Source organism: Mesocricetus auratus, unplaced genomic scaffold (genome assembly GCF_017639785.1).
Source record: "Mesocricetus auratus isolate SY011 unplaced genomic scaffold, BCM_Maur_2.0 Super-Scaffold_100676, whole genome shotgun sequence".
Classification (NCBI taxonomy): Eukaryota; Metazoa; Chordata; class Mammalia; order Rodentia; family Cricetidae; genus Mesocricetus; species Mesocricetus auratus.
This window is the reverse complement of record NW_024429266.1, coordinates 13,762,808-13,789,288: the sequence shown is the minus strand read 5'-3', so window position 1 is coordinate 13,789,288 and position 26,481 is coordinate 13,762,808. Positions and strand designations below refer to the sequence as shown.

General features: G+C 38.4%; 1 protein-coding gene across 1 annotated transcript in view; it reads left to right on the top strand.

The window, feature by feature from the left end:
* The window catches only part of Cdc42bpa (CDC42 binding protein kinase alpha), a 176,399-nt gene that overhangs the window by 133,607 nt on the left and 16,311 nt on the right, over positions 1-26,481 (top strand). The window contains 12 exon segments of the mRNA XM_040737372.1: positions 7,975-8,058; positions 10,318-10,423; positions 11,396-11,532; positions 12,125-12,264; positions 13,406-13,487; positions 15,206-15,422; positions 16,116-16,178; positions 17,854-18,447; positions 20,054-20,151; positions 22,349-22,433; positions 23,211-23,334; positions 24,295-24,412. Of these exon segments, the coding sequence (XP_040593306.1) occupies positions 7,975-8,058; positions 10,318-10,423; positions 11,396-11,532; positions 12,125-12,264; positions 13,406-13,487; positions 15,206-15,422; positions 16,116-16,178; positions 17,854-18,447; positions 20,054-20,151; positions 22,349-22,433; positions 23,211-23,334; positions 24,295-24,412 (1,848 nt within the window).

Here is a 26,481-nt window from a genome sequence, read left to right as displayed (position 1 = left end):
ATTAGCCTGTGGACTGAATAAATTTATAATGGCTTGTTTTTAATAAGGTTATAATTCAGAAGGGTTTTGTTTTATTGTTGATTTTATTATTTATTAGTTATATCTGATTGGTTAGCCATGTATACTGAGAGATTTGGCCACATAGAACATTTTGTTGACAAAAGTGACAGTATAGTAAACATTTCTTAATTCCTACTCATCAGAATAATTCATTAAAATATGTTTGCTTAGAGAAAATGAGTTAGCAAAAATAGAAAAATATATTTTCACTAAAATATTCTTTCTCAGTAGATTATAATTTAAAAGTATTGAATGAATATTTTTACTGTTAAATTAAAATTTGTTTCCAAGGTCTTCCCTTGAACACTACCAGAATATGTCATCTATTAATTGTTGCTTTATTATTTACCTTTTTGATCATTCTTACAATCATTAAAATAGCTATTAAATTGGCATAGCTCTGCTTTTTATGTATATCATATTTAGTGACTTTTACTACATTAATAACTCAATTAACTACTTAGACTTAAGGCTGTAATAGTTCAGTAGTGTCCAGGGGTTAAATACAGCGATAATGATTACATTTTTTATGCTTTTAAAAGTGCTTTGTATAAAAATGTTAAATACTTGTATATATGTGAATTGTTGTCAACTAATTTTAAGATTAATCTTAGGCATTTTAATTCTAGCACATCTAATGAATATCCTGAAATTTTAATTGAGTTAAGTGCTTTTTAATACTAAGAATAAACCATTAATTACAAATACATGGTAAGGGTTAGTATTTAATTGTAGTTAATTATAGTTAAAATTATTAACACCTTGAAAAGCACAGTTCTGTTGGTGATGATAAGACTCTGATGAAGAGAATGTGTGACACATTTTTCTCATTTGTCTTGTTAAGCTGCACTTGACACAACGTTGATAATGGCAGCAGTCCTGAAATGATGTGACAGTGCAGTCTACTTCCCGAGCTCCCTGCTTTTAATAGAATCTTCTCAAAGACCTGGAACGTTTTTAAAATTTAATGTTCAAATTCTTTTCATCTTTATTAAGCTTTGTTCCTTGTGTTTATAAGGATCACACTTAGAAAAATAAAGTAGTAATTTTATACTTCAAATTTTAAAAAATCAGAACATTATTGTAAATGATATAATTGGACTTTTTAATATTCTTACTGCCACTTCAAAATATTACTCCAGTGTAGTTACTTAGTGTCTTTAAAAAAGAAAACTAGGCCGGGCAGTGGTGGCACACGCCTTTAATCCCAGCACTTGGGAGGCAGAGGCAAGCGGATCTCTGTAAGTTCGAGACCAGCCTGGTCTACAGAGTGAGTTCCAGGACAGCCTCCAAAGCAATACATAGAAACCCTGTCTTGAAAAACCAAAAAAAAAAAAAAAAAAAAAAAAAGGAAAACTAGTTTGATTTCACATGATTTTTTTTTTAGTTTAAGTATAGCTCTCGAAAGCACATATAGTGATTTTTGTTGTTCTAGTGTAATTAATACTGGTTATCTTTCTAAAATATAACTGTAGTTCTCAATATAACCGGGGTTTACTTAATGCAACTAAGAAAATCATTTTTATTTCCTCATTTTTGTTCTCTTTCATTGTCACTGATTAGTGAAAATCGATCATGGAAAAGACTCATACATGAAGAATGAAGGGTTTATATTAAAGGGTTCAGGAGTTGAGGAAACAACCACAAGTTAAATTGAGAGTGGATCATTTTCTTCTCTGGTATCTCACTGCCATGGCACATTGGCATGGAATCACAAAGCATGCCGGTAAATGTTCAGCACCTAGCTCTGGTTTTGGTTCCTGAGACATGGAATATCCTAATAGGCTATCAGTTCTGTGGTGGGAAATGCCTGTTCGCCACATGCTGAGAAAGTTGTGCGACTGCATGTTCTGGTCCCAGCGCTGGACAGTGCTCACACTTACCTCCGTTAGCTCACGTTCTCATGGCTTGAGAGTAGTCCTGCTATAAACTTCGAGTCAGTATTGGTGAAAGACAGAAAGCTTTCTGGCCTTAGTTTTAGAGATATTGAAGTTGCAAGACCTAGAGGTAAAAGTCGTTTGGACTATTTGTTCTTATTCTCAAAATTATCTTCTACCCAGGATTTTCTGTCTTACACTGAGCATTGGGACTCCAGCCTTCCATGATAGCTAGAAAAATGTTAGATTATTTTTAAAATAGCACAGTTTTCTATGTATAATGAGTCTTCCACTTGAACACTCCATAAAAGCCTAAGTTTTAAGCTCTTATTGTAAAATATTTCAGGGATGCTTATTCCCCTTATAATTTATATAAATATATAGACATTGGAAAGGGGAGGGTTTTAGGAAAGGAGAAACGCCCCTGCTTTATGCAGCTAATAGTTTGATCTGATTACCTTAACTGTCCCCAAACAAAGCTGTGAACTGGGCAAAATATCTTGGGTCTCATCTTACCCTTTTACTCCCCTCTTCTTGTTCAAGGCTCACTGTTGAAAACTTAGCTTGGCCTCTGTGATCCTTGTTGCTTTGAATGCTTCTGTCATGGAGGCACCTTAGAGGAACATAGAAGGCTGGCTGTGCCATGAAGAGGTGGGATTCAGGCCTAACTTGCAACTTCCCAAAGCAAATCAGTGTGTGGAGTCATCTTTGTAGTTAGTGTCCCTCAGTAGTTCCAGTTTCTAAATCTAAAAATGAAAGATTGTGTTGCTTATTTTCACCAAACCCTTACCTCATGGATTGTTTGAACAGTGGCCTGTGCCCACCACCCTAAGAGGCCTTTCTGGGTCCCCATAGGGGACTGCTCCTGGTATAATTCTTGAAAAGTTGCCAGACTATAACAATTCTCTATATTGATCAGAAGTTGACTGTTTTACATGAGCAATATATCACAACTCCATAACAGTATTTGTTCTGGTTTCATTTCTGTTTTGTGATTAAAAACAAACAAACCAACAAAAAACCTTGATCAAAAGCATATAAGAAAGGATTTAGTTGACTCACATTCTCATCCATTATTGCAGTACAGTCACACCACATCCATAGTCAGGATCAGAGAGAAATAATGCACTCACGATGCTTGCTTGCTCTCATCTTTCTTATTTCTGTCATGCATAGTCCAGGACACCCTGCCTAGGGAACGGTGCTGCTCATGGTGGGCTAAGGCTTCCTACATCAGTTAACAAACAGATTAACTAATATGCCCACAGGCCAACCTGATCTAGATAATTTCTCATTGAGACACTCATCCCTGGTGACTTTAAGTTGTAGCAAGTTGACTCTTAAAACTATCCACCAAAATATTCTAACTGTACATGAGAAAATAGCCTTGAATTGAGAAAATTATTGTGCTCTTAGACATGGAAGCCACATGCCTGGAGCCCTGATGAGCATAAAGTGAGCTGGTAGGTTAGTCTGAGAAAGTGTCTCTGGTCTCTGTTCTGGTTACTTGCCATTCAGCCCAGGGTTTTAAGAGGCTTTATTTGTACACTTAGTTTCACGCACAAGAGTCTTTATGATTTTAATCAGTGTTGCAGTCAGTAATGTTAATATATATTCTCATGACTGTAAATATTTCATTAGTTGCAATTTAGAGGGGGTACATTGTCTACCTTCATATCCCCTCCCAAGGGTAGCCATGGTAACAATAAGAGAAAATAGCTAAGTCTTTTTGTTAGAACATTGCTCTTTTAAATATGCTATATTCAAAACAAATTACCTGATCTTTCCTAATTATCTTCTTTAAACCCAGTCTTAATAATTTTGAAAATTACCAGATTAAACAGATTATAAGTATGTTTCATGTTAACTTTTAACCCAAAGCATTTTCAGTTTCTAAGAGTACTTAGCTTTAAAGGGTGCATCTATATGTAATATTTCTGTTGCTGTAAAATAAAACGTTTGACATTAGTGACAAGCACAAAGCTTTCAATAAAGACGTGATAAAGGACTAAATTTCATTGTCTAGGACAAAGTTGTGTCTACTCTACAACATGTATCTCTGAAGTACTCATTTAACACGCATGATTTTTTGTGTGTGAAATACCAAAGTTTTACATAGAGTACAGATAGAGATATATACAGTGAAAGCTACTGTTCATGATAGGAGATGAACAGCAAGCTTGGGGCCAGCTGGTTAACTGTTCAGGAATTGTTTGAATGTCTGCTTGTACCCACTTCCCACAGAAGGCCACTCCTAATGCTTGTACCCACTTCCCACAGAAGGCCACTCCTAATGCTTGTACCCACTTCCCACAGAAGGCCACTCCTAATGCTTGTACCCACTTCCCACAGAAGGCCACTCCTAATGCTTGCCACCACTTGCCTATAACTCCCATACAGTTGCCAAATTATAGCCATTCTCAATATTTAACAAAATGCTTGTTTGTAGGAAAACTCACACTTTGGCATAGTGTCATCCCTAATGTGAATAGTCAGACTTGAGTTTTGTTTTATCTTCCTTGAGGAATTGTTGTCCTGACCATGTTGTTAAAATGTGATCTCTTTGGGTTGTTTTGTTTTCCCTGACTTATTTTCCTAGACTTTCCTGTTGACAACACTTGTATATGGAACGCAAGCATCAGGTTTTACATCCAGCCTAGGTCCACATCTCTTCCACATCTACTGAAGCTGAGCCGGTTAAGGTGCCTTCCTGGAGCAGTGTTGCTCCACAACTGTACACTTACATTCAGGAAAGGGAATTGAAAATTCTAAGTGAAATCTGTCTAATTAAGTACATTGTGTAGTAAGCTATAGTTAGACATCATTACATTTTGATAATACAGAAAGAGATAGAAAACCCCACTTACATTCACCTGAAATAGGCAAAAATGAGTGGGTGGATAGGTAGATAGATAGATGCATAGGTTAGCCTTTAGTTAGAGAAGTATGTAAAGATATGCTTGTACATTCAAAATTATATGGAATCATTGGCATTATTAGATACAAACTAAGCACCTGGCATTGAAAGTGCCATTCCTGATTCATGTGTTTTAATTCTTCTAATCAGTTTAATAAGCCAGGGTATAAGTAATTCATTGCATTAAAGATCGGCTTTAAAATGAAATTGTTACTACTGTAACAACTGAACAACTGTGGCAACTGGATAGTTTATTCTAACTGCTCAGTCAGCCATGAGTGCTCACTCAACTAAGTCCTGCTTTCTAGTAGTCTGAACTACAATGTTATGTAAATAGTTCATTCAGTCCGTTACATTGGCCAGTTTTCTCCCCAAAGATCATTTGACATTCTAGTTGGAAAAATGTACATTTAGTTCATTCATTATATCTGCTATATAAGCTTTAAGCCAAAGGTGTTGAGTAATGGTCTCACCAGTCACCAAGACAAAGAAAGACATGGTGGCATCATCTCTGTGGATTGCCCTGGATCTGGAACACATTCTTTTTTTTCCAATTTTGTTTTTGGCAACCAGCTGTGATTTAAAGCTTTGCAAAACAATGGTAACAATAACTTCTGCAATGAAATGCACCGCTCTCACCATGTGTAAATATTCTTCTGTTGTGGGATACTTACATTGCTTCCAGCCCTTTATTACTAAAATTGGTTCTGAGGGGATCTCAGTATTTTTGCTTTTGCAGATTGGCACATTGGGTGCAAACTAACTATATGTTACGTACACTTCAACTTGATCTTCCCAAATGTTTTTCACAATGTTTGGATCTGTTTTCATTTCTCTCAGCAGCATTTGAGAGCCCTTCATTTCCCCACATCCCTACCAACCCTTGGTACAGTCAGGTACTAGCTTTTGCCAGTTGGATGGGTGTAAAGCAGAATTTTTGTATTAACTTGATTTTCTCCCTTTTCTAATTATGTTTAGCATTTTTATGGGTTCATTGGCTGTTAATGATTTGCCTATTGATCTCGGTTTGTTCCATTATTTTTTCTGTTGTTTTTTTTTATGTTCTTTTTAAGCCTGGATATGAGTCCTTTGTTGGGCATACTAGTTACAAGCATTTTTCCCCCATTCTAAGGATAATTTTTAAATTTTTGTTAACTTTTTGGTTTTCAAAACCCTTGGCCAGCTTATCAGTCTTTTTGTGTATGACTTCTGCGTTCGTGGTTTTTAAAGTAGTTTTACTTTATGGAAATAATTTTTTCTTCCATGTTTTCTTCTACAGTTTAAAATGACTGCCTTTATGTATATAAGACTTTACTCAAACTGAAATCTATTGCTATGTGGAGTGGGAAATGGATTCTAGTGTTTCTCCCACATCTGAGTCTCCTGTATTTCACTCCTCTGCAGTGTCTCCACTTGGCATGTGTGGGTCTGTGGTGGGCTTTTCTGTACTTTTGTTTATTCTGACACCGATTCCATAGTTCTTCAGAGTCTTTTTATTAGAATTACATTGATATCATAGACTTACATGAGGAAAATTGACATCTTCATGACATTGGGCATTTCCATGTATCAACATGGTATGCACAGTGGTTATTTCTTTTCATTTTTCAGTAGTATTCATTGCCTTCAGTGTGTTCCGTGTTGCTTGCTGATTTGTTCTGGTGCCCTGAATTTTGTGTTGCTGTGTGAGTGAGATCCAAACAAATGCAGTTTTTATCAGGCACTGTTGATCTTTTATCCAGCACCTTTGCTTGAGTCTTTAATTTTAATAACTTCTCTAGAACTTTCTGTAGAACTCTAATGACAATTTTCTTTGCTATGTGCTTTATTATCTTTTGCATAGATTTTTTTCAGTGTTCCTTTTCCTCTTTTATATTTATCTTCTCAAATGTTAAATTACAGGTTGGGCCAAACTTTTTCAAGCTATTCCAAAGTAAATAGAATTTAAATTGAATATAAGCTCACAATTCACACAACACTGACACATTCATCAAATTCCATAGTGAGATGACTGAACTTGTTGGGCAAACCTGAGCTACATCTCTGGAGCCCGCATGAAGTTAGAATTCCATAGTTTATATAAGATTGGTTTTACTGGTTATGTTAGAAGCAGAGGTCTACCCAACTCTCTGTCAATATTTTAATACTCTTGAGTTTATACAAGGCTTAGCTGGTTTTCCTGTGTGCTTGCTTGGTTTTGTTTTTTACTTTGCTAATTAAGCCATGTGCCCTCCTCCCCCACAATAGCATCCAATAAAATCACTAGTTCTTTTTATTCAAAGAAATATACAATACTTAATAAAGTAGACTTCATTTTATTTACAGTAATGTTATGGTTTATAAATAAACTTGAATTAAATTCATGCCAATAATATTAAATGATTTTACCTCCTGTACTTAAAATTAATTTCTGTGTAAAAAATTCACTAATCTCCATGTATTCAAATCTGTGTGATTATATTCCATATATATATATAATATATATTCTAAATATGGAAATCACATAGTTAAAAAGAATCTTCTAGGACTAGTGAGATAACTCAACAAGTACTGACTGAACTTGTTGGGCAAACCTGAGCTACATCTCTGGAGCCCGCATGAAGTTAGAAGGAGAGAAATGAGTTCACGAAGTTATTCTCTCACCCCACATGTACACACTCATCCAGCTCACACATACACATCATGCATACATACTCACACACACTCACACACAGTAAAAAGTTGTTTAAAAATTAATCTACGTAGTCATATCATCAATCTTGCTAAATATTCAGTTACTAAAGGATCAATGTGACAAATTCTAGTGAATGTGAAAAAAATCTTCATTTTTGTGTAAGTTACTTGCATGATTTTTGTTTTCTCTATGGATTTTATTTTCTAATGTATTTCTTTTTAAGTTCCCAAATTGAAATGATTGTAATGAGAAAATACTTCATTTGTAAATATTGTGAGCTTAGACTTGAAGTACCGTCTGTGGAAACTTGAACCTCAGGGAGCTGAGGCAGTTGTCTCTTAGCATTGTTGACATGTTTGGTTTATTTACTCTGGTATCTTCCTAGTTATTTTCTAAGTAAAGTGAGTTTTTCACGACACTCATTTCCTCTCTTGCCTGGGATTCAGATTGCAGACTGCGCTCCTCTTCCAGTGCACACGCCAACCTTAAGGAAAAAGGGATGTCCTGCTTCAGCTGCCTTACCCCCTAAGGTACGCGCTCTAAACATAGGTGTTCCAGAGATGAGATGTGTTCCTTCTACTGTCAGTGTTTGCTCTGATTGTTACTCATTTCCTCAAAGCTTTAAAACAAAAAAACTTGGGAGGAAAATAAATTTGATAACGTAAATACCATTCTGAATGTTGGGAGGGGTGTATAGTATATTTGATTCTTAAATTCTGTGTTTCGAAGCCTATTAGAGGAACCCTTATTTTGTCACCTGATAAAAGTATAAAGTTGAAGCTCCTTGTCAGAGAATGTGAGTCAGTGTAGTCACACACTAAGAAGAGAAGTGCTCAGCAGCAAGTGCAGGTGCTCTCTCCTCCCCACCCTCCTGTGGCCAGGGCATCGTACATGGCAAGACACGACTGAGCTTGTCTAAGCCTATGCAAAGAAATTCTAGAAACTGGAACACCAGAGATCCTCCTCCCCGAAACATAAACTAGGAATAAGTCACAAATGAATGAGATCAGTGGCTCTGAAAACTAATTTTAAAAAGTATGAAAAGAGCTGGTGGTGGTGGCACACACCTTTAATCCCAGCACGTAGGAGGCAGAGGCAGGTGCATCTCTGAGTTTGAGGCTAACCCACAAAGCAAGCTCCAGGACCACCAAGGCTACACAGAAAAACACTGAACACTGTGTGTGTGTGTGTGTGTGTGTGTGTGAGAGAGAGAGAGAGAGAGAGAGAGAGAGAGAGAGAGAGAGAGAGAGAGAGAGAATAACCACATACCATTACATAATGAGATCAGACAGAATACAAATTTAAAAAAAACATTATATCCTTACAGAGATGGGTAATGTCAGACAGGATAAAACAGTAATAAGAAATAATATCTAGAAGAACTTGACAGAAGAATATAACTACTGAAGTCGATAAAGGGCTTTAATAATAGAGTGGGAGGAATAGGTATAGTTTTTTTAAAAAGTCAGTTAAAAATAAGATGAAAAATCTGAAAACTAAGGTATCTGACAGGAATGGTGTCAACATTTACATGATATGACTTTGAATAGGAAAGAGGTGGAAATAAAGAAACGGGATCTAGAATGACGACTCTGTGGTTCAGAGCACTTGCTGTTCTCCTGAGGTCCAGAGTTCCATTCTCAGCACCTGTATCAGGCGGCTCACAACTGCCTGTAACTCGGAGGATCTGCTCGCTCTTCTGACCTCAAAGGCACCTTTGTACACTTGTCACATACAGTGATGCACAAACACAAAGTACACTTTGAAAGACATAATGACCTAAAATTTTTTCAAATTAGAAATGAAAAGCTTCAGTAAAGGATGCAAGAAAACACTTAAAACATGCTCAAAATGTCTAAATGTTTCCAAAGAAATTGACTTATTTAAATGATTGGAACTTACATAACCAATTGGAGATGTCAGACTGGAGCTGTGGCCCCTCTGGTAGAGGTGCTTGGCTGAGCAGCCTGACCGCCTGAGCTGGAGGCCCTGTGTGCGTCTGTAACGTTAGGGCCAGATGGGAAGGACAGACTGATTTGGAGGGACTTCTAGCTTGGAGGACACAGTGGGGCAGGGAAACAGCAGGACATGCTGCCTCAGCAGGGTGCAAGGAACAGCTGACTTTGGAAAGTTGTCCTCTGACCTCCACAAGTCTTGTGGTACCTGCCTGCATACCCCTGCCCCAAATAATAGTAGTGTCTTTAAAGATGTGAGAGATGAAAGAATTCAAGAGAAAGTAAAATTAAAGGGAGATATCTCAGAAATACAAAGCAACCTCTGAGAAATTCAAGATCAGACAACTTAGAGATGCAAACGAATCTCATTTCAGTCAGTAACAGTAGAAAGAAGTAAAAGGACTCAAGTAAAGATGGCTAGCAGACTAGAATAAAAGAGCCAACGTTTCCAAAGTAAGAGTCACTGACAAATCAAAAACAATCAGAAAAACTAAAAGTTCTATTCAAGAAAAACCCTGCAAGTAGGATTGTGCAGTGTGCGTGAGTCTCTGGTGTGTGAGAAGTGCCCGCAGCCCCATGTGGAGATGTGCGTGAGGCTTGTCTCTGGTGTATAACAAGTGCCCGCAGCCCCATGTGGAGATGTGCGTGAGTCTCTGGTGTGTGAGAGTGCCCGCGTCTCTGGTGTGTGAGAGTGCCCGCAGCCCCATGTGGAGATGTGTGTGAGTCTCTGGTGTGTGAGTTCCCGCGTCTCTGGTGTGTGAGAAGTGCCCGCAGCCCCATGTGGCTGTGAGATGAGAAGTAGAAGGGTTAACTCTTCTGTTGATTATTTTGCAGCGCAAGACTCATCAGTTTTTCGTGAAGTCTTTCACTGCCCCTACAAAGTGCCATCAGTGCACCTCCTTGATGGTTGGTTTGATAAGACAGGGCTGTTCCTGTGAAGGTAAGAATGACAGGAAGGAAGGTATGACTTCTTGGCTTTGTAACAGTACTGTTGCCAACTGGTTATGGGGCTCTAAGCAGACAGATGGCCTTGAATGCCTCACTGCCGCTGCCATTCTGTGACTCTGAGCCAGTGGTGTGTAGCAGATGACAGAAAATGCTCAGAGAAGTGAACTGCAGTCCTGTCCGCCAGTGAAAGCATTTCTTTATACCTTTATAGCCATCGAGACATTTGTTTTCAAACAGGCGGTACAAGTTTCCAGCTATCACACGCATAAGGACTAGAGATTGGGTCTTGAGGACATGTGCCAGGTTGCCCACCTGCAATCCAAGCCCTCAGGAGGTAGAAACAGTAGATCCTTGAGGGTGCTGGACCAGCTGAAGTGTTGAGCTCCAGGTTCTGTGAGAGACCTGGCCTCAGAAAATGAAGTGGGGAGTGACAGATGGAGGAAGATGGCTGACATCAGCCTTGGGCTTCATATCCTCACACACATGTGACTATGTACTCACACACATGCACACATATAAACATGCATGCATAGCACACACAAATTAATCAGTTAATTCAGCATTGCTAGTAGACATCAAGTAGCTGAATGTCCATTAGTAACTCTTACAAGAGAATTTCAGGACTGATAATGAGTTGCAGTAGAATAAAGAACTAGAAAACTTCAGAGAATTATAAATTTAAATAAGCCATATTATTTGCAAGGTTGGGATTTGTGTTTGTTTTTTATCCATTTACTTCTCAGTTTGATCACTAATAAAAGAATAACAATAGAAATAATGAAAGCATTTATTACTTCTCAATGAATTTCTGACTGACAAGCAACTGGATTTTTTTCCCTAGTGATAAAATGGTTGTTTAAAATGAAGTAGAAAATGAGCATTCTTCTAAAGAGCACCATCGATGCAATTAGTGAGTGCCCAGTGAATTTTGTTGTTAATCTAAATATGTTCTTTTCCTTAAAAGTGTGTGGGTTCTCGTGTCATATCACATGTGTGAACAAAGCTCCCACTGCCTGTCCGGTTCCTCCGGAGCAGACTAAAGGGCCGCTTGGTATAGACCCACAGAAGGGAGTGGGGACAGCGTATGAAGGCCATGTCAGGGTGAGTACCTCTGTTTAGTCACTCAGTAAACATAGCACTTGACAGAAAATTTAATGAATCAAACTCATTTAAATAATATTTTACCTAGAGTCATAATGACTTGGAAATAAATTCTAAAATATCACAGAGTTTTCTGTACTCTCCATACCTTGAAGTTTACAAATGTCAAAATCATTATAATGGAGCCTTGGGCCTCTGGTCTTGCCTTAGAGGTAGAATGAGGTTGAGGTGTAAGTTAGGAAGTACCAAGACATAAGCTTACCATCCTGGGTACCGTTACAGTGGGAACGGAATGTCAGTTTCATCTTACAACCAAATCTGCCTCCTATGCTATTTCTCTAAAAAGCCACGAGTCAGTCTGAAATGGTACCATTTAAAGCTTCTAAAATGGCCGAGGGTCTGAAGAATGTCTTCTCACTGTCTCCGTGCTAATGGCATCATGTCCCACTTGCTGCCGAATCAAGTGAGAAGCAGACCTGGGGCAGGTTTACACAACCTTACGTGTCACCTGCAGTTCACATGGAACCAGAGGCTCTCACCGCCATTCTCACTGAGTTTTCTTTGTTTGTTTGTCTTACTGAAACAAATTAAGGTCCCTAAGCCAGCGGGAGTGAAGAAAGGATGGCAGAGAGCACTGGCTGTGGTCTGTGACTTCAAACTGTTTCTCTACGATATCGCAGAAGGAAAAGCGTCTCAGCCCAGCTCTGTCATTAGTCAAGTGATTGACATGAGGTAAGCCCCAAGGGATGAAGATGTATGTGCATTTCAGCATAGGAAATAAAGGTTATGAACTTTCTTTTATATTGCCATGCTTTGCATTAAATAACCTAATTTTGAGTCAGTTTTTGGATTTAGTCCCATGGCTACTATGACATACTAGAAAGTAGGGAGCTAGGGGTAGTTCTAGGACAAATTGGTCTATGTGTTGAGTGTGTGGAGCTATAAGCCAATGTTTGGCTCTGAAAAACCAGTTTAAAGGTCATGTAGTAACAGTCCTAAATGCACGCTCACCCGTTACCATCTGAAAGTGCAAAGTGATTCCATGACAGCAGAGAGTTAACATCTCTCACTGGCCCCGGACGGCACACTAAAGCAGCAAACAGTTAAGAAGCTGTGTTTCTCTAGCTCCATTGTCCAGACTCTTCATGTGCCCCTTGAGCTCCTCCTCCTCCTCCTCTTCTCCTACAGCTTCAGCCATTAACTCCTGAATGATGCATCCCATGCATGTCTCTAGTTCAGACATACCCATTGCTCTAAATGCACATTTCCAGATATGCCTGTTGGTGTCTGAAACACAGTGGAATATGGAGAGATTGGTACAGGGAGTATCTGCAAGAGAGATTTGGCAGACCTGCTAATAAACTGAATGAAAAGATGGGGACTAGGCAAAGGGGAGCTCCTTAGCCCATGTGGTTAAGGATAACATAAACAAGAGCAAAACTGTTAAAACAAATATACCACCATGTCAGGACTTTAAGGCAGGGAAAAGATGGTACTGATGACAACAGGACAAGACAGGACTAAATCACTGTTTTAAGTGTGAAGTCAAAGTGTCACTTGGCTTTAGTATGGCAGGCAGAGAGTTCACTGGGACTCTGGAGACTAAAGCCCCTTCTGCCTGTGTGCTTCTTGGTGTCATGTGTCTGCATGAGTCAGGTTATGTCTAGTGTAAAGTGCCAGGTCACTCCTGATGGACTACCTTGAGTGCTGTCAGTAACTATATGGGGAAATCTTGTTTTGTTTCTTTTTAAATTGAGCTTGGATGTTCATACACTCTTTGAGAATTGCTTCATATATGTTATTGGGTGTATAAGCAAAACCATACACATAATGGCAACATATAATAAGCCTAAATGTTTAACTTTTATTTCAGAGATGAAGAATTTTCTGTGAGTTCAGTCCTGGCTTCTGATGTTATTCATGCAAGTCGGAAAGATATTCCGTGTATATTTAGAGTAAGTTGTGTATGACTTGAGTACTTGAGTTTTATATGAACCTTGTGTGTGCGTATGTGTTTGTGTGCACATGCATGTGGAGGCCAGAGATTGAGGTCAGATAGCTTCTTTGATTGCTTCCCACTTTACCTGCTGACACAGCCTCACTGAACTGCAGCTCGCAGCGTGAGCTAGTCTAACTAGCCAGCTTGCCCCAGAAAGTCCTGTGACTACCTCTGGAGTAACAGACAAACCTACCTGACTTTTACCTGGGCTCTGGGGATCCAGACTCTGACCCACAGGTTACTGCAGCAAGTGCTTTATATACCGAGCCAGCACCTAATTTCTTGTTTTTAATGAGTAGGTTTTGCTACTCTGTATAAATCATAAAATTACTAGGACAAGACCCAAGCCTAGTACTCTTTATGTGTCCATATCATCCACTATTTATATGAATACAAAATTGTGCTAAGACTTGTAGAATGCAAAATATGTTTCTAAAGTATGCTTCATGTGTACTTTTGAGACCCAGTTCAATCTTCAAGTAAATGTTAGCAGGTGAGGTTTAAAACTTAAAAACATTTGTCTCTGTAAAACTCACACTTTTAAAATTGTTTCAGTTCCTTTATAACAAATACTCCAAAACTTTAGTATTCATTTTCCACTGTTCTGTGGTATTGACTGATGTTCTCCTGTGGCTGCATTCAGCTTATTTGGGGCAGGAACATTCAAGTTAATGTTTTTTTCATCAGCTGGCTAATGTCATTGGTTTTTCTCTTTATATTCATGCTCTCTCTCTCTCTCTCTCTCTCTTTCTCTCCTCTCTCATTGCATACAGATAATTGCTGATAGCCATATTGATGAAGTAAACAGTACAGATTTGTAAAGCTGTTCTACTGTTATATCTGTCCTACTTTCTAGTTGTCTATGAATCTTATATCTAAGGAAGATCAAAGTTTTAAACTTAGTCTCTGACTTTCTAGGCCAACAACTATTTATTTATTCTTCCCTAGCTCCCAAAGGAGTCTGTAAAGGCTCACTCACCTGTAACTGACTTGCAGTAGGATTTTATTGTTAAAAGCATATGTAAGCATATAAAGGTCTTCTATACACACACACACACACACACACACACACACACACACACAAAATCTAAAAATGCTCTGATTGACATGTAAACTTTCATTTACTTACTGTTTCAAGTGATCTGATCTTCTTTAATGATAATCTGAAGAGTTGCTAGGAAGTACAAGAGACTTTCAGAACAATATGATGTACTTGGAGCATAGAAGCATGCTTTATCTTCATGCCCTTGAGAAGCTACTCACTTTCTCTTTATCATGGATTCTCATATTTAAAATTAGTATATAATCATAGTTCCCCTGTCTCATGAAGGTGTTAAGAGGACTAGATGAATTAATATTTATAAAGTGCTTTTCTTTCTGACACTTAATAATTTTAAGTGTCATTTGTGAAATTAGTATATGTAATGCATTTTATGGTATTTTGTGACATTTTGTAACAAAGAGCATGAATAATAGTAACATTTCGACTTGTATCACCTCCTGTTGTTTGAATTATAGCATTACAGTGAGATACTCTAATTCAGCATAGCTAAAGTTTCCTAAAGGAATAATTTAATAAATGCTCGTTTTACTGTGAGTGCTAGGCAAATGAGCATAACCCTGAGGCTAGCATGAAAGCTGTTTTCTAATGTTGTGAATATTAAACTGTTTTAGGTCACAGCGTCCCAACTCTCAGCACCTAGTAACAAGTGTTCCATCTTGATGCTGGCAGACAGTGAGAATGAGAAGAGTAAGTGGGTGGGAGTGCTCGGTGAACTACATAAGATCTTGAAGAAAAACAAATTCAGAGACCGCTCAGTGTATGTTCCCAAAGAGGCTTATGACAGCACTCTGCCCCTCATTAAAACAACGCAGGCTGCTGCAATCATAGGTAAGCATTTCTAACAGTCGTTGTATTACCATCCCTGTATACTACGCTGCATTTTGAGCTGGCACCACTGTTTACACAATGTCTGGCATATGTCAGATGTTTGTGGGATGATGAGGCCTGTGTCAGACCTGTCTTTTAGCACTTACATTATCTTCCTAAAAAGCACTAGTGCTAAAACCCAGCCTGCTGACCTTTTTCTTCTATTCTTGTGAATTGAAATGAGTTAGTAAGTGTGGAATGTATGTTATTGAAGAGTTTTGAAGTCATAGAATACATAGCATGGCACCAGCAAATAGCTTCTGTATATAGAAGTTTACCTTTTTGCTCTGTTCTTATATACATACCCCACTTCTGTTGCTTTCTAGAAAACATGAAAAGTCTACTGAGCAGGATTCAGACGCCTTTCACAGTGTCTCTAGAATGGATAATGTCTGTGGTACTCACAAACCGGGCTTGTAGTTTTCTCATTACTGAATAAGCATTTCCTTCAGTACTAAAGCAGACTTTTAGCTGACTGCTCTGCTTTAAAAGGCGTGACACATTTACTCTGCAATCTGAGGAGAAATAGGGATGGCATATTTTGATTTTGTTATTTATTTTCCCTCTAACATCAGATTTTCTCATTATCTGTTTTCTGTTATCTTTACATGATTTTTATCTGATGAAAATGTTTTATGTTTGTGTCTTAAATAGATCATGAAAGGATAGCTTTGGGAAATGAAGAAGGATTATTTGTTGTGCATGTCACCAAAGATGGTAAGAGAAAACCCAGTTATTCTGAAGTAATTTTCAATGATGTATTAGAAAACTCTCAAACCTGAAGTTTAAGAGCAGGATTGTGTTGCTAAGGTTTTCCAGATATAATTTTATGTATTTTTAAATCAGAAGATTTTTTTTTGAGACAGGGTTTCACTACATAACTCTGGCTATCCTAGAACTCAGTATGTAGACTAGGCTGGCCAAACTCACAGATCTGCCTGCTGCTTCCTCCTGGGATTAAAGGTGTGTGCCACCACACCAGCTTTAACTGAAAAGGTTTTCAGTTATGTTACCCCCTTTTAGTTCTAACGTTCTGTGTACTATCCCTCTCCTGTTTTATTGAACAATTCCACTCGTGTCTAAGATGGCACAGAAAAGAAAACTATAAATTACTTTTCTCACTTTTGGTATTGCTTTAAGAGATAATGTCTAAAAATCCCTTGTGGTTCAGTACAACAGGTTTTTCGCTCCCTAGGGGAAAATAAAGTGCTGAGTGAAATAAAGCAAAACCAACTGAATTTGCTCTTCATAGACACAGTGATTTAGTTCTGTCACTTGAGCTTGATGAGTTTGCTCCTCATAGAAATCCCTGGAGAAGTGTTAGGAGGGTACTTCAGTTGGTAAGTGCCGTGTGAGCACTGCATTCCTAGAACCACGTAAAAAGTGGGCATGGTAGTGTGTGCTTGTGAGCCCAGTACTGGGAAGGCGAAAACAGAAGGACTCCTGGTAGTCACTGGCCAGCCAGCCTAGCCTAGTTATCAGTCCCAGGTCCCAGTGAGAGACCCTGACTAAGTAAACAAAGGTGGGTATGAGCAAGACCACTCAGCACATAAAGGTGCCATGCAAGCCTGGTAACCTGTGTTTGATCCCTAGAACCTGCATAAAGGGAGAAGAAGAAAACTGACTTCACGAAGTTGTCATCTGACCACCACACCCAGGCTGTGACAGGCACTCACACACATACACAATTTAAAGTATTTTAATTAAGAAACAGAAGCTCAAGGCAGACAGCTCCTGAGAACGAACGCTCTAGGCTGATTTCTGGTGGTTCATGCTTGTGTATGCATACATGGCCACATGTACATGCAAAGAAAAAGCTGACGAGGTGGGGCTGGAGAGATGGCTCGGCCCCTAAGAGTCCTGGCTGCTGTTGCGGAGGAAGGACCCAGGGCTTCGTTTCCCAGCACCTAAATGGCGGCCTACACCATCTGTAACTTACATTCCAGGGTGTCTGATGACATTCTTCTGGCTTCCATGAACACAGGTATACAAGTTATGCATAGACATACATGTAGACAAAACACCCACATACATAGAATAAAGCTTTGAAAAGAAATACCTAAAGAGACACATGAGTTGCAGTTACTTGGATTTTAAAACTAGAATTCCATGGTGAAGTTCCTAGGAACAAACTTCACAACGCATCAGCATGCTTTACATGGGGTTCCTTGCGACAAGATCTTGGTGCTGAACTTAATACCAGCTATCAGCTGTCAGTGGGTTAAATGATTAGATAATGGGTTAATTATCCTCTTTGTTTCCTCTGTGATTTCTGACCTTTGATACTTTTGTGTGTATGCATCTTTAATATGGGTTGGGCTATATACTTTGGTATTTAATTTGGATACAATCAATATAACCATTTTACATTTAATGTTGTTTTTTTCTGTAGAGATTATTAGAGTTGGTGACAATAAGAAAATTCACCAGATTGAACTCATTCCAAGTGACCAGCTTGTTGCTGTGATCTCAGGCCGAAATCGCCATGTCCGACTTTTTCCTATGTCAGCTTTGGACGGTCGAGAGACAGATTTTTATAAGCTAGCAGAAACTAAAGGGTGTCAAACCATAACTGCTGGGAAAGTACGCCATGGAGCCATGTCCTGCCTGTGTGTGGCTATGAAAAGACAGGTCCTCTGCTATGAGCTGTTCCAGAGCAAGACCCGGCACAGGAAATTTAAGGAAATTCAAGTCCCGGGTAATGTCCAGTGGATGGCCATCTTCAGTGAGCAGCTCTGTGTAGGATTCCAGTCAGGATTTCTCAGATACCCCTTGAATGGAGAAGGAAGTCCGTGCAATATGCTTCATTCAAATGACCACACACTGTCATTCATTGCACATCAACCAATGGATGCTATCTGTGCAGTTGAGATCTCCAACAAAGAGTATTTGCTGTGTTTTAACAGCATTGGGATATACACGGACTGCCAGGGCCGAAGATCTAGACAACAGGAATTGATGTGGCCAGCAAATCCTTCCTCTTGTTGTAAGAGTCTCTTTATTATTTGTCTACCTTCTTCCCCTTTTTTGCCTTTTCATTTACTTTAAATGTAATCATTTTTACTAACAGCTAGTTTTTTTTATCATTCTCAAGGTCTTTCCCAAGTACTAATTATGTTGCTAGTGTAAAATAACCATACTGTAAAACCTAGGCAAACAGGGTGAACATTAAATGCTTGAAGTAGACCTAATCTTTCTATGGAAAACTGACTGAGATACATTTTTTTTATCTCCATGTATTTAAAAATAATCCCAAATCACTCTCTTCAGTGTCCCCCTAAATATAGTATACTTGTATAACAGTAGCTCGTAAGACTTATGCTGGAGAAGTTACTAAGTGATTGTTTAATCGGTTCTTAAAAGATGTAAGGTGGCTTTTATAAGAAATATTACTCCATTTTACATTTTATAGATATATACATTGATTTAAATTTGCTTATTTTACTCTTTCCATAAAAATATTGATTTATCATTCAATACTTTTGTCACTGCATAATAAGCACTGTTAAGCACGTATTATTTTACTATATGAGATGAAGTCGTGAGTGAAATCAGTGCAGTACTATCTTCCCTTACAGAGTAGGGGGGAGTAAGTGGCTGGTTAGAACACTGTGTTACAGGTGCATTCAGGGGAGTGTCTGGCCCAGATTGCTTTGTTTGTAATGGAAGCCTCTTAAGCCTGTTTATATGCTGAGAGGGAGAAGCCTCTAGAGAATCAGTAGGAAAAGGTAGACTATTTGGGAAATACAGAAAATAAAATACAATACCCCAAAATGGCCCAAAGAGGGTGGAATTCAGAAGTCTAGTAAAACAATTACTAGGGCAGGAGGCAGGGACCCCTCCCCTGCAGCAGGGAGATGGAGGGCCGGACCAACCCCATGTGTTAGGTAAGAGAGCGTGTCTCAGAACAGGGAGTTCTTATTTCAGAAGAATGACCAAAAGCCTCTAACCCTACCCAACCAGATTTAACTGTTTATAGTGTTTTATTTCTTCTGAAATGAACATTTTTATCAGTGACATAATGGGAAAGTGAATGCTGTTGTAGTTGAGTCAGATAATCCTGAGTGTTCTGAGGTGCAGTCACCATCAGGCTAACACATTTCTAGGTATGATTCAGTCAGAAACTGTAGTTTGAGTAAATCGCTTATCCTGTGCTTATGTCGCTATTCCTTCCACAAATGTGTATTCAGCATCTGTTCTTGTCACATAGCTGCAGGTCACAGTGTCTGTAGCACAGCTGTGCCAGAGACACATATCATGCATAGCTTACTTAACTGTTCTAAACCAGAACACATCAACAGCTTAACTGCTTTAAAAGTCTAATACTTTAAAATGCAATGAAATTTCTTATTGGACAAAGTGTGTTCGTTGACTCTGTACTGGGCTTATAAATCTGAGCTTTGGTCTATCAGTTCTTCCTTAATGATTTATGTTCTGCTCACTTCAAAACTGTTTTCAACGTCATTCCTATGTAATAACCGTTGGGTTTTGAAAAGATTCCACCGTACAGTTGCTTAGAATAGACCGTTCAAAGCGTGTGGGGCTTACAGTTCACAATAATCAGCAGGCTGTGCCTTCCTTCCTCCCCCTAGGTTACAATGCACCTTATCTCTCCGTTTATAGTGAAAATGCAGTTGATATCTTCGATGTAAACTCCATGGAATGGATACAGACTCTTCCTCTCAAAAAGGTAATGAAACACTAAAGTGTGGGCCAAATTGGTTATTTTTTTTTCACATTTTTCATTGCAAATATTGATTGTGCATAGTACTGTGTTACATAAGGACATTTTCAAGAGCATATATATTGTACATTAAACATACTACCCCTGAACCTCACCACTCTCCCTGTTCTTCCCCCTCCCTCTCCTATGGGGGGTGTCTCTGCAACCACCAAGGCCGGCAAGAGTCAGTCTGTGTGAGGCAAGAAGGAAGTTGGTTTAACATAACTCAGTAGCTGGTGTTGATACAAACTTTGAGAGTCTGACACTGGGCAGTTTATTTTGGTTATATTTAAATATAGCACAACTTGGAAAAATGTTTGCTGGTGATTCTTAATAGTCTCATGTGCACAACAAGGCTGAAGGCATGGCTACATCAAAGACAGAGTTTCTCTGTGTATCCCTGACGGTCCTGAACTCGCTCTGTGGACCAGACTGGCCTGGAACTCACAGAGATCTGCCCATCTCTGCCTCCAGAGTGCTGGGATTAACAGCATGTGCCACCACTGGCAAAAATGTGCCCCAATTTTAAGACACACTAGTAGTGTAAACCCTTAGAAAAATTGCTACATTATATAAAGCAACAAAAATATCATCCTCAAATTTGTAAGTTAGGTTTGGCCATAGTTTTCTATTTCATTTTTGTCATAACCTTTGTACCATGCAAGCATGTAACTGAAAATGAATGACACTGTGAGCTCTGCTCCTTCCTGAGAGTGCAGTGCCCCATCACCACCGCAGCCACACACACTGTGTCCCACACCTCTCCTCTTGGAAAGTGCTGTCCCAGACTGCTTATTCTCATCCTGTTATGGCCTTAGGATGGGGCAGTTGGAAATTTTAAAGGAAAGTGGTATTCAGTTTTGCTTGATTTTGCAATTTAATAAACTGTTGAAATTATCACTTCTTTTTCTGTATTGTCTTTGCTCACTTACTGTGTTTTTTAAGATTCATGCATGCACTACATACAGTTCCTTGATTTCCACGACTGTAAAACAGTCTTTAGGTGAATACTTTAGTGTTTATCCATTACCTGGTTGACAGCATTTGAATTACTGCTAACTCTTTGCTATTGTCAGCATTTCTGCATCTGTCTCGATGGAGATGTGGAGGCCTTTCTTTACACCATCAGCCTCACAGTGGGACTGCTAAGTCACAGGGGCTCCAGCTGTCACCTTATGCAATAGTGTTATGCCAGTTGCCAAAATATTAGTACAAATGACAGTCACATCAGCATCCTCTACAGTTCTTTCTGGCCCACATTATCACTAACATGTCATTCTGTAAATTGTAGTGGACAGTGTGTCACTCAAGTGCTGGCTTGTCAACTGTGGTGACGCCCTTCATACTATCCCTTGCAGGCCATGTCTGCTCATCTTGTTGTTGAATTTACTGTTTTTTTCTTCCCAGGCTATGCAGACTGCTTTCTGTGGGTCCTGGGTTACTAACACACAGGACAGTCTTTTCTGTGTTTGTGGCATCTCTTATTTGTGATGCATTTTCCTGAACAAAATTACTAATTTTACTGAAGTAAGATGTTACTCCTGTTGTTTAGGTTTTTCTTTTTCTCTTAAGAAACTTTCCTACTTCAAGACCATAAAGATGAAACCTTTATTTTCTTCCAAATTTATTCTTTCTGACTCCCACATATTGCTATGTGCAATATTTTGTGCATAATAAACTTTTTCTTATTACATGCGTGGCTGCAGTCCATTTAGAATTGAGTTTTAATATGTGGTGTATATGGCTGGTTCCTCCTCCTCCTCCAATATCTGTGATCCATTTCCTCTCAATACTTTAATCACTAGATATGTGGGCATTCAGTGTTTAGTGATATGAATTCTTAAAATAAATGTGTTCGTTTCTTAGTTCAATTTTTTAGTCAGTAATAGTTTTAAACAAGCAATTTTAAGGTTTATATATTTCTACTTGATTTTATTTACCCAGAATAGAATTTCTTTAAACTATTATTATGATAAGTTAGTTTACTCAAATTAAATAATAATATACCTTCCTAGTAAAATTATTGAGATGTTTTAAAGAACTATATTTTGACTTAAGTAAGTAAAAGGTCTTAGTAGTGTATTCTTAACAAATATACTAAAACTTTTATGATTTAATTTTTAAAGGTTGTATTGAAATACTAATTTCATTTTTATTATTTTAGGTCCGACCTTTAAACACTGAAGGATCATTAAATCTTTTAGGATTGGAGACTATTAGATTAATATATTTCAAAAATAAGATGGCAGGTAAGAAAATATATTAATAGGATTGATTCAGTGGAACTGTTATGTCAGTCCAAAGCATTTGGATATGAAATGCTTCAGCCCAAATTTGGCTCAGGCATATCTCACTCTGGAATATGTAAAGCCCTCTGTCAAACACTGGCAAGACGGTAAAGACAGGCTGTGTTAGCAAAGTGTTTGACTCTGCCACACATTCTTTTTCTGTGGAGCTCTTGGTAAGTAAAGAAGATAGTCTGTAGTCTTCGGTGCTGTAATACCATAGAACCAAGTCAGTAGGTCCTAAAGTATGGGCACTTGTCTAGAGCTCCAGTGCTATTGCACAGCACCTCCAAAGTACTGAAGACAGTGTGGGTAGAGGCAAAGGAGACCAGAGGAATGAATCCCCAGAACCTAGAACGTCAAAATGGGAGAAAATAATCTATGGAAAGTGGGATGGCTCAGCTGTTGAGACGGCCTACTGCTCTTCCAGAGGTCTGGAGCCACTGAGACTACTCTCCGCAGGAGAAAGAAAACAGTGTGAGGGTACCGGGGCAGAAGTGGCTAGCAGAAGTGTAGCATCTCATATTTATAATTAAAAGTAAGAATGTATTTTATAAGCTATTCTTGATTTTAGCATGTGTATTTTCACACATTCCACTGAAAATTATTGCTTGCTTTCTAATGTATAATTTTTAATTATCGCAGTTGTACATATTATGCAATTGATTGCCATGTCATAGAGATAAATGGATATAAAGAATTTTAACAATTTAAACAGTGTCATTATTTTCTTTCACATAGAAGGGGATGAACTTGTAGTTCCTGAAACATCAGATAATAGTCGAAAACAAATGGTTAGAAATATCAACAACAAGCGGCGTTACTCCTTCCGAGTCCCAGAGGAGGAGAGGATGCAACAAAGAAGGTATGTAGTTAACTTGTGCCAGCATTCATCTGTGCTACCAGCATCTGTCCATGCCTATAGCTTCTGTCCATGTTGCCATCACCCAGAGACAAGCTAAAAACAATTTAGAAGAAAGATTTGGTATCTGAAAATTTATCACTCAGCTGTGGTCCAAAATAGTAGGGTTTGGGTGGTTTGTTGGCAGAGTATTTGTCAAGCATGAGTAAAACTCAGGAGTCTGTCTCCTACTGAAGGGGGATCCTATACTAATGAGTGCATCCCCCAGTGCCATTTTAATTAATACTGTCTAGGTTATAAGAATACAGTGGACAGAGTACCATATTTTCACTCATTTCTGTATGTATATGAAGAGTTATAATTCTTCCTGGCACACATAACTGAATATAAATCATCTGTGCGTATACTAATTGTATATCCTTAAGAAGTACAGAAGCCAGACATGGAGGCTCATGGCTGTAATCTTAGCATTCAAGAGGCTAAGGCAGAAGAGTTACCTTAAACTTGAGGCCAGCATGTCCTGAGCTAAAGGGTAAGACCCTTTCTGAAAAAAAGAAAATTGAGAGAAAAAAATTAACTCAAGTTAACTCTATTCTCCATGAGCAAGCAGATTTAGCTATATTTAAAACCATTTCTAAAATGTTATCTATTATAAAAGATGCACATATAAAACTCTGTAGTATCTGCAAAGTAGAGAGGGGTTCTTTGCATGTTAAAGGTGGAGCTCAGTGGTACACATGTGTGTCTCTGATCCCCAGCACTGAACCAATTAAACAAATAAAACTTAAATCTTAAGATCTTCTTATTTAAAATTTAAAAAACAAAACAGTCTAAGGAATTGAACTATTAATATATTCTGTTATTCTGATTACATATTTATTTTTATAAAAGTTATGCTTAATTTTTTTAAGTTATATTGATTAAATGTGGAAAATCTGTCTAAACAGGTGTTCTACCTTACAGGGAGATGCTACGAGATCCAGAAATGAGAAATAAATTAATTTCTAACCCAACTAATTTTAACCACATAGCACACATGGGTCCTGGAGATGGAATACAGATCCTAAAAGACCTGCCCATGGTAAGAGGCGTGAGGAGTGGTGTGAATATGAATGGAGTGAGGAGTCAGTGGCAGATGCATGGGGGAAATATGTGTATGTAGGCTTACATACATGCACAGCTTCACAGGATGTGTTATACAGTGAGGACATGTTCCTCCAGTATGCCACAGTATGTTTAAGATGCATGGTGGCATACCTGATAGAAGAAACTTACAATTCATGAATCTATCAAAACCCAAAACAAAAGTTCTTAATTGGTGCCCCACCCTAGAAAAGTTCTCCAGTTTGCTAAAAAAAGATTGTTATTGTTAGTGGAAGAAACAACTGTATTTGAAAGGTGATAGAAGAAACTTACAATTCATGAGTCTATCAAAACCCAAAACAAAAGTTCGTAATTGGTGCCCCACCCTAGAATAGTTATCCATTTTGCCAAAAAAGTTTGCTATTGTTAGTGGAAGAAACAACTGTATTTGAAAAGTTCTATAACAAGTCCCAAATGCAGTTACCAAAACTTGTAAGATTTCACTCAACTCAGTAGATACTTGGGTGTTTTCTCCACAGAAGTCCACACGGGCTCCATCATTCATAGTCACACCTCTCAGCTAACTGTGAATTAAATCTTGTTCCTTTGTTCAAATCCAAGCCTGTTTCCTGGACAACTACATGTAAAAAGAAGTACAGCATAGGAAGATGGTTGTGCTTTAACAACATGAAGATTGCATTGCATCCACAGACCCATTATGCTGAGGTTAAAATTACGAGTGGAATTAGCAAATTATTCAGGCTCAGTTTGCTCCTAAAATGTCAGTATCACACACTCCAGAAAACTACTAAAATGGAGTCTGACTCTTTGATAAGTGGGGGTAGCAGCTAAACTGGGCAGAGAATTTTAGGAATAGTTCCTCTCTTACAGCAATTTCAGAGAGAACTGTAAATATTGATCCTAATCTCTTCCTAAGGATGTCTGTCTTAATCTCATTAGCAGCACCATTGGTAGAAGAAATGAGAAACATGATAAAAATGTGATGTGTAATAAAAATTCTTGTGTAAAAGTTAGGTTATAACAGGAGTTTTTCATTTATTTCCTGGGAAGAAAAAAAGAAAAAAGTCTCCCTTCATTTCAACCAGAGTACAGGGCAGTAAATATCAGTCATATGGCCATGCTTTCTGACTACCTTTTTGTCTTTAAGATGATGTTGATGATGGCAGCCACAGCAGTATAGATCATCCACAGTAGTGACCCTTGGAATCTAGATTTTTATTAGCTGTGTTGGGTGAATATAATATGTGCACAGACTGCATCACAGCTGACCTATATATGTATATCTATATGTGTATATAGATATCTATATATGTCAAGCACATCTGACATCAGAGCTGCTGTGCATGTTGCCATGTGTGTAAGCTGTTCTGCTTTCAACCCCCACCTGGAGTGAGAGCTCTGGCGTCTCCTTTTCCCACTCCTAACAGCGACTGCTCCAAAGCCCTTATTGCTCCAGCTGTCATCTTGGCAGCGCACGCAGCACAGTCTGAGATCCAAGCCTCTGCTGCTCCTGTTCTTGCTATTTCATTTTTCCTGTGAAAGTTACAAAATGCTGTAGTAGAGAGAGTTTTTGTGAATGAAACAGTTAACTGTGACTGTATTCATAGCTTTTCTGTAGAGATCAAGTGCAGCGCACTGTTTTAACTGAACTTTCTGAACCTTTGATAGTTTTTCATAAATGTGTAGTTAGCATTGTTGAGGAGTGGAGAGAGAGTCAAATTTAGGCTCACAAATACATTGCAGAACAGCACGCCAGCTAAAGCAATGTTAGTTCAATAGTAACAAGGTTTTGATAGCTACTAACCTTTAAAACTTTTGTTGCATTCTGGCGTACCTAGAAAGTTTTTATCACATCTTTACTGTGTAAAAGGAATTACAAAAAAATTTTGTAGAAATTCTGTTGTACCCCATTTTGTCATCCTTTCCTTAAGGTGGAATAATGTCAGGATTTAGTGTTATTCTGCCTAGGTTCCCCCAGGTGAAGAGTTGTTTCTCATCGGAAGGCCTTTCCAACCTTCGCATACAGTGGAGCATGGACCTTAGATT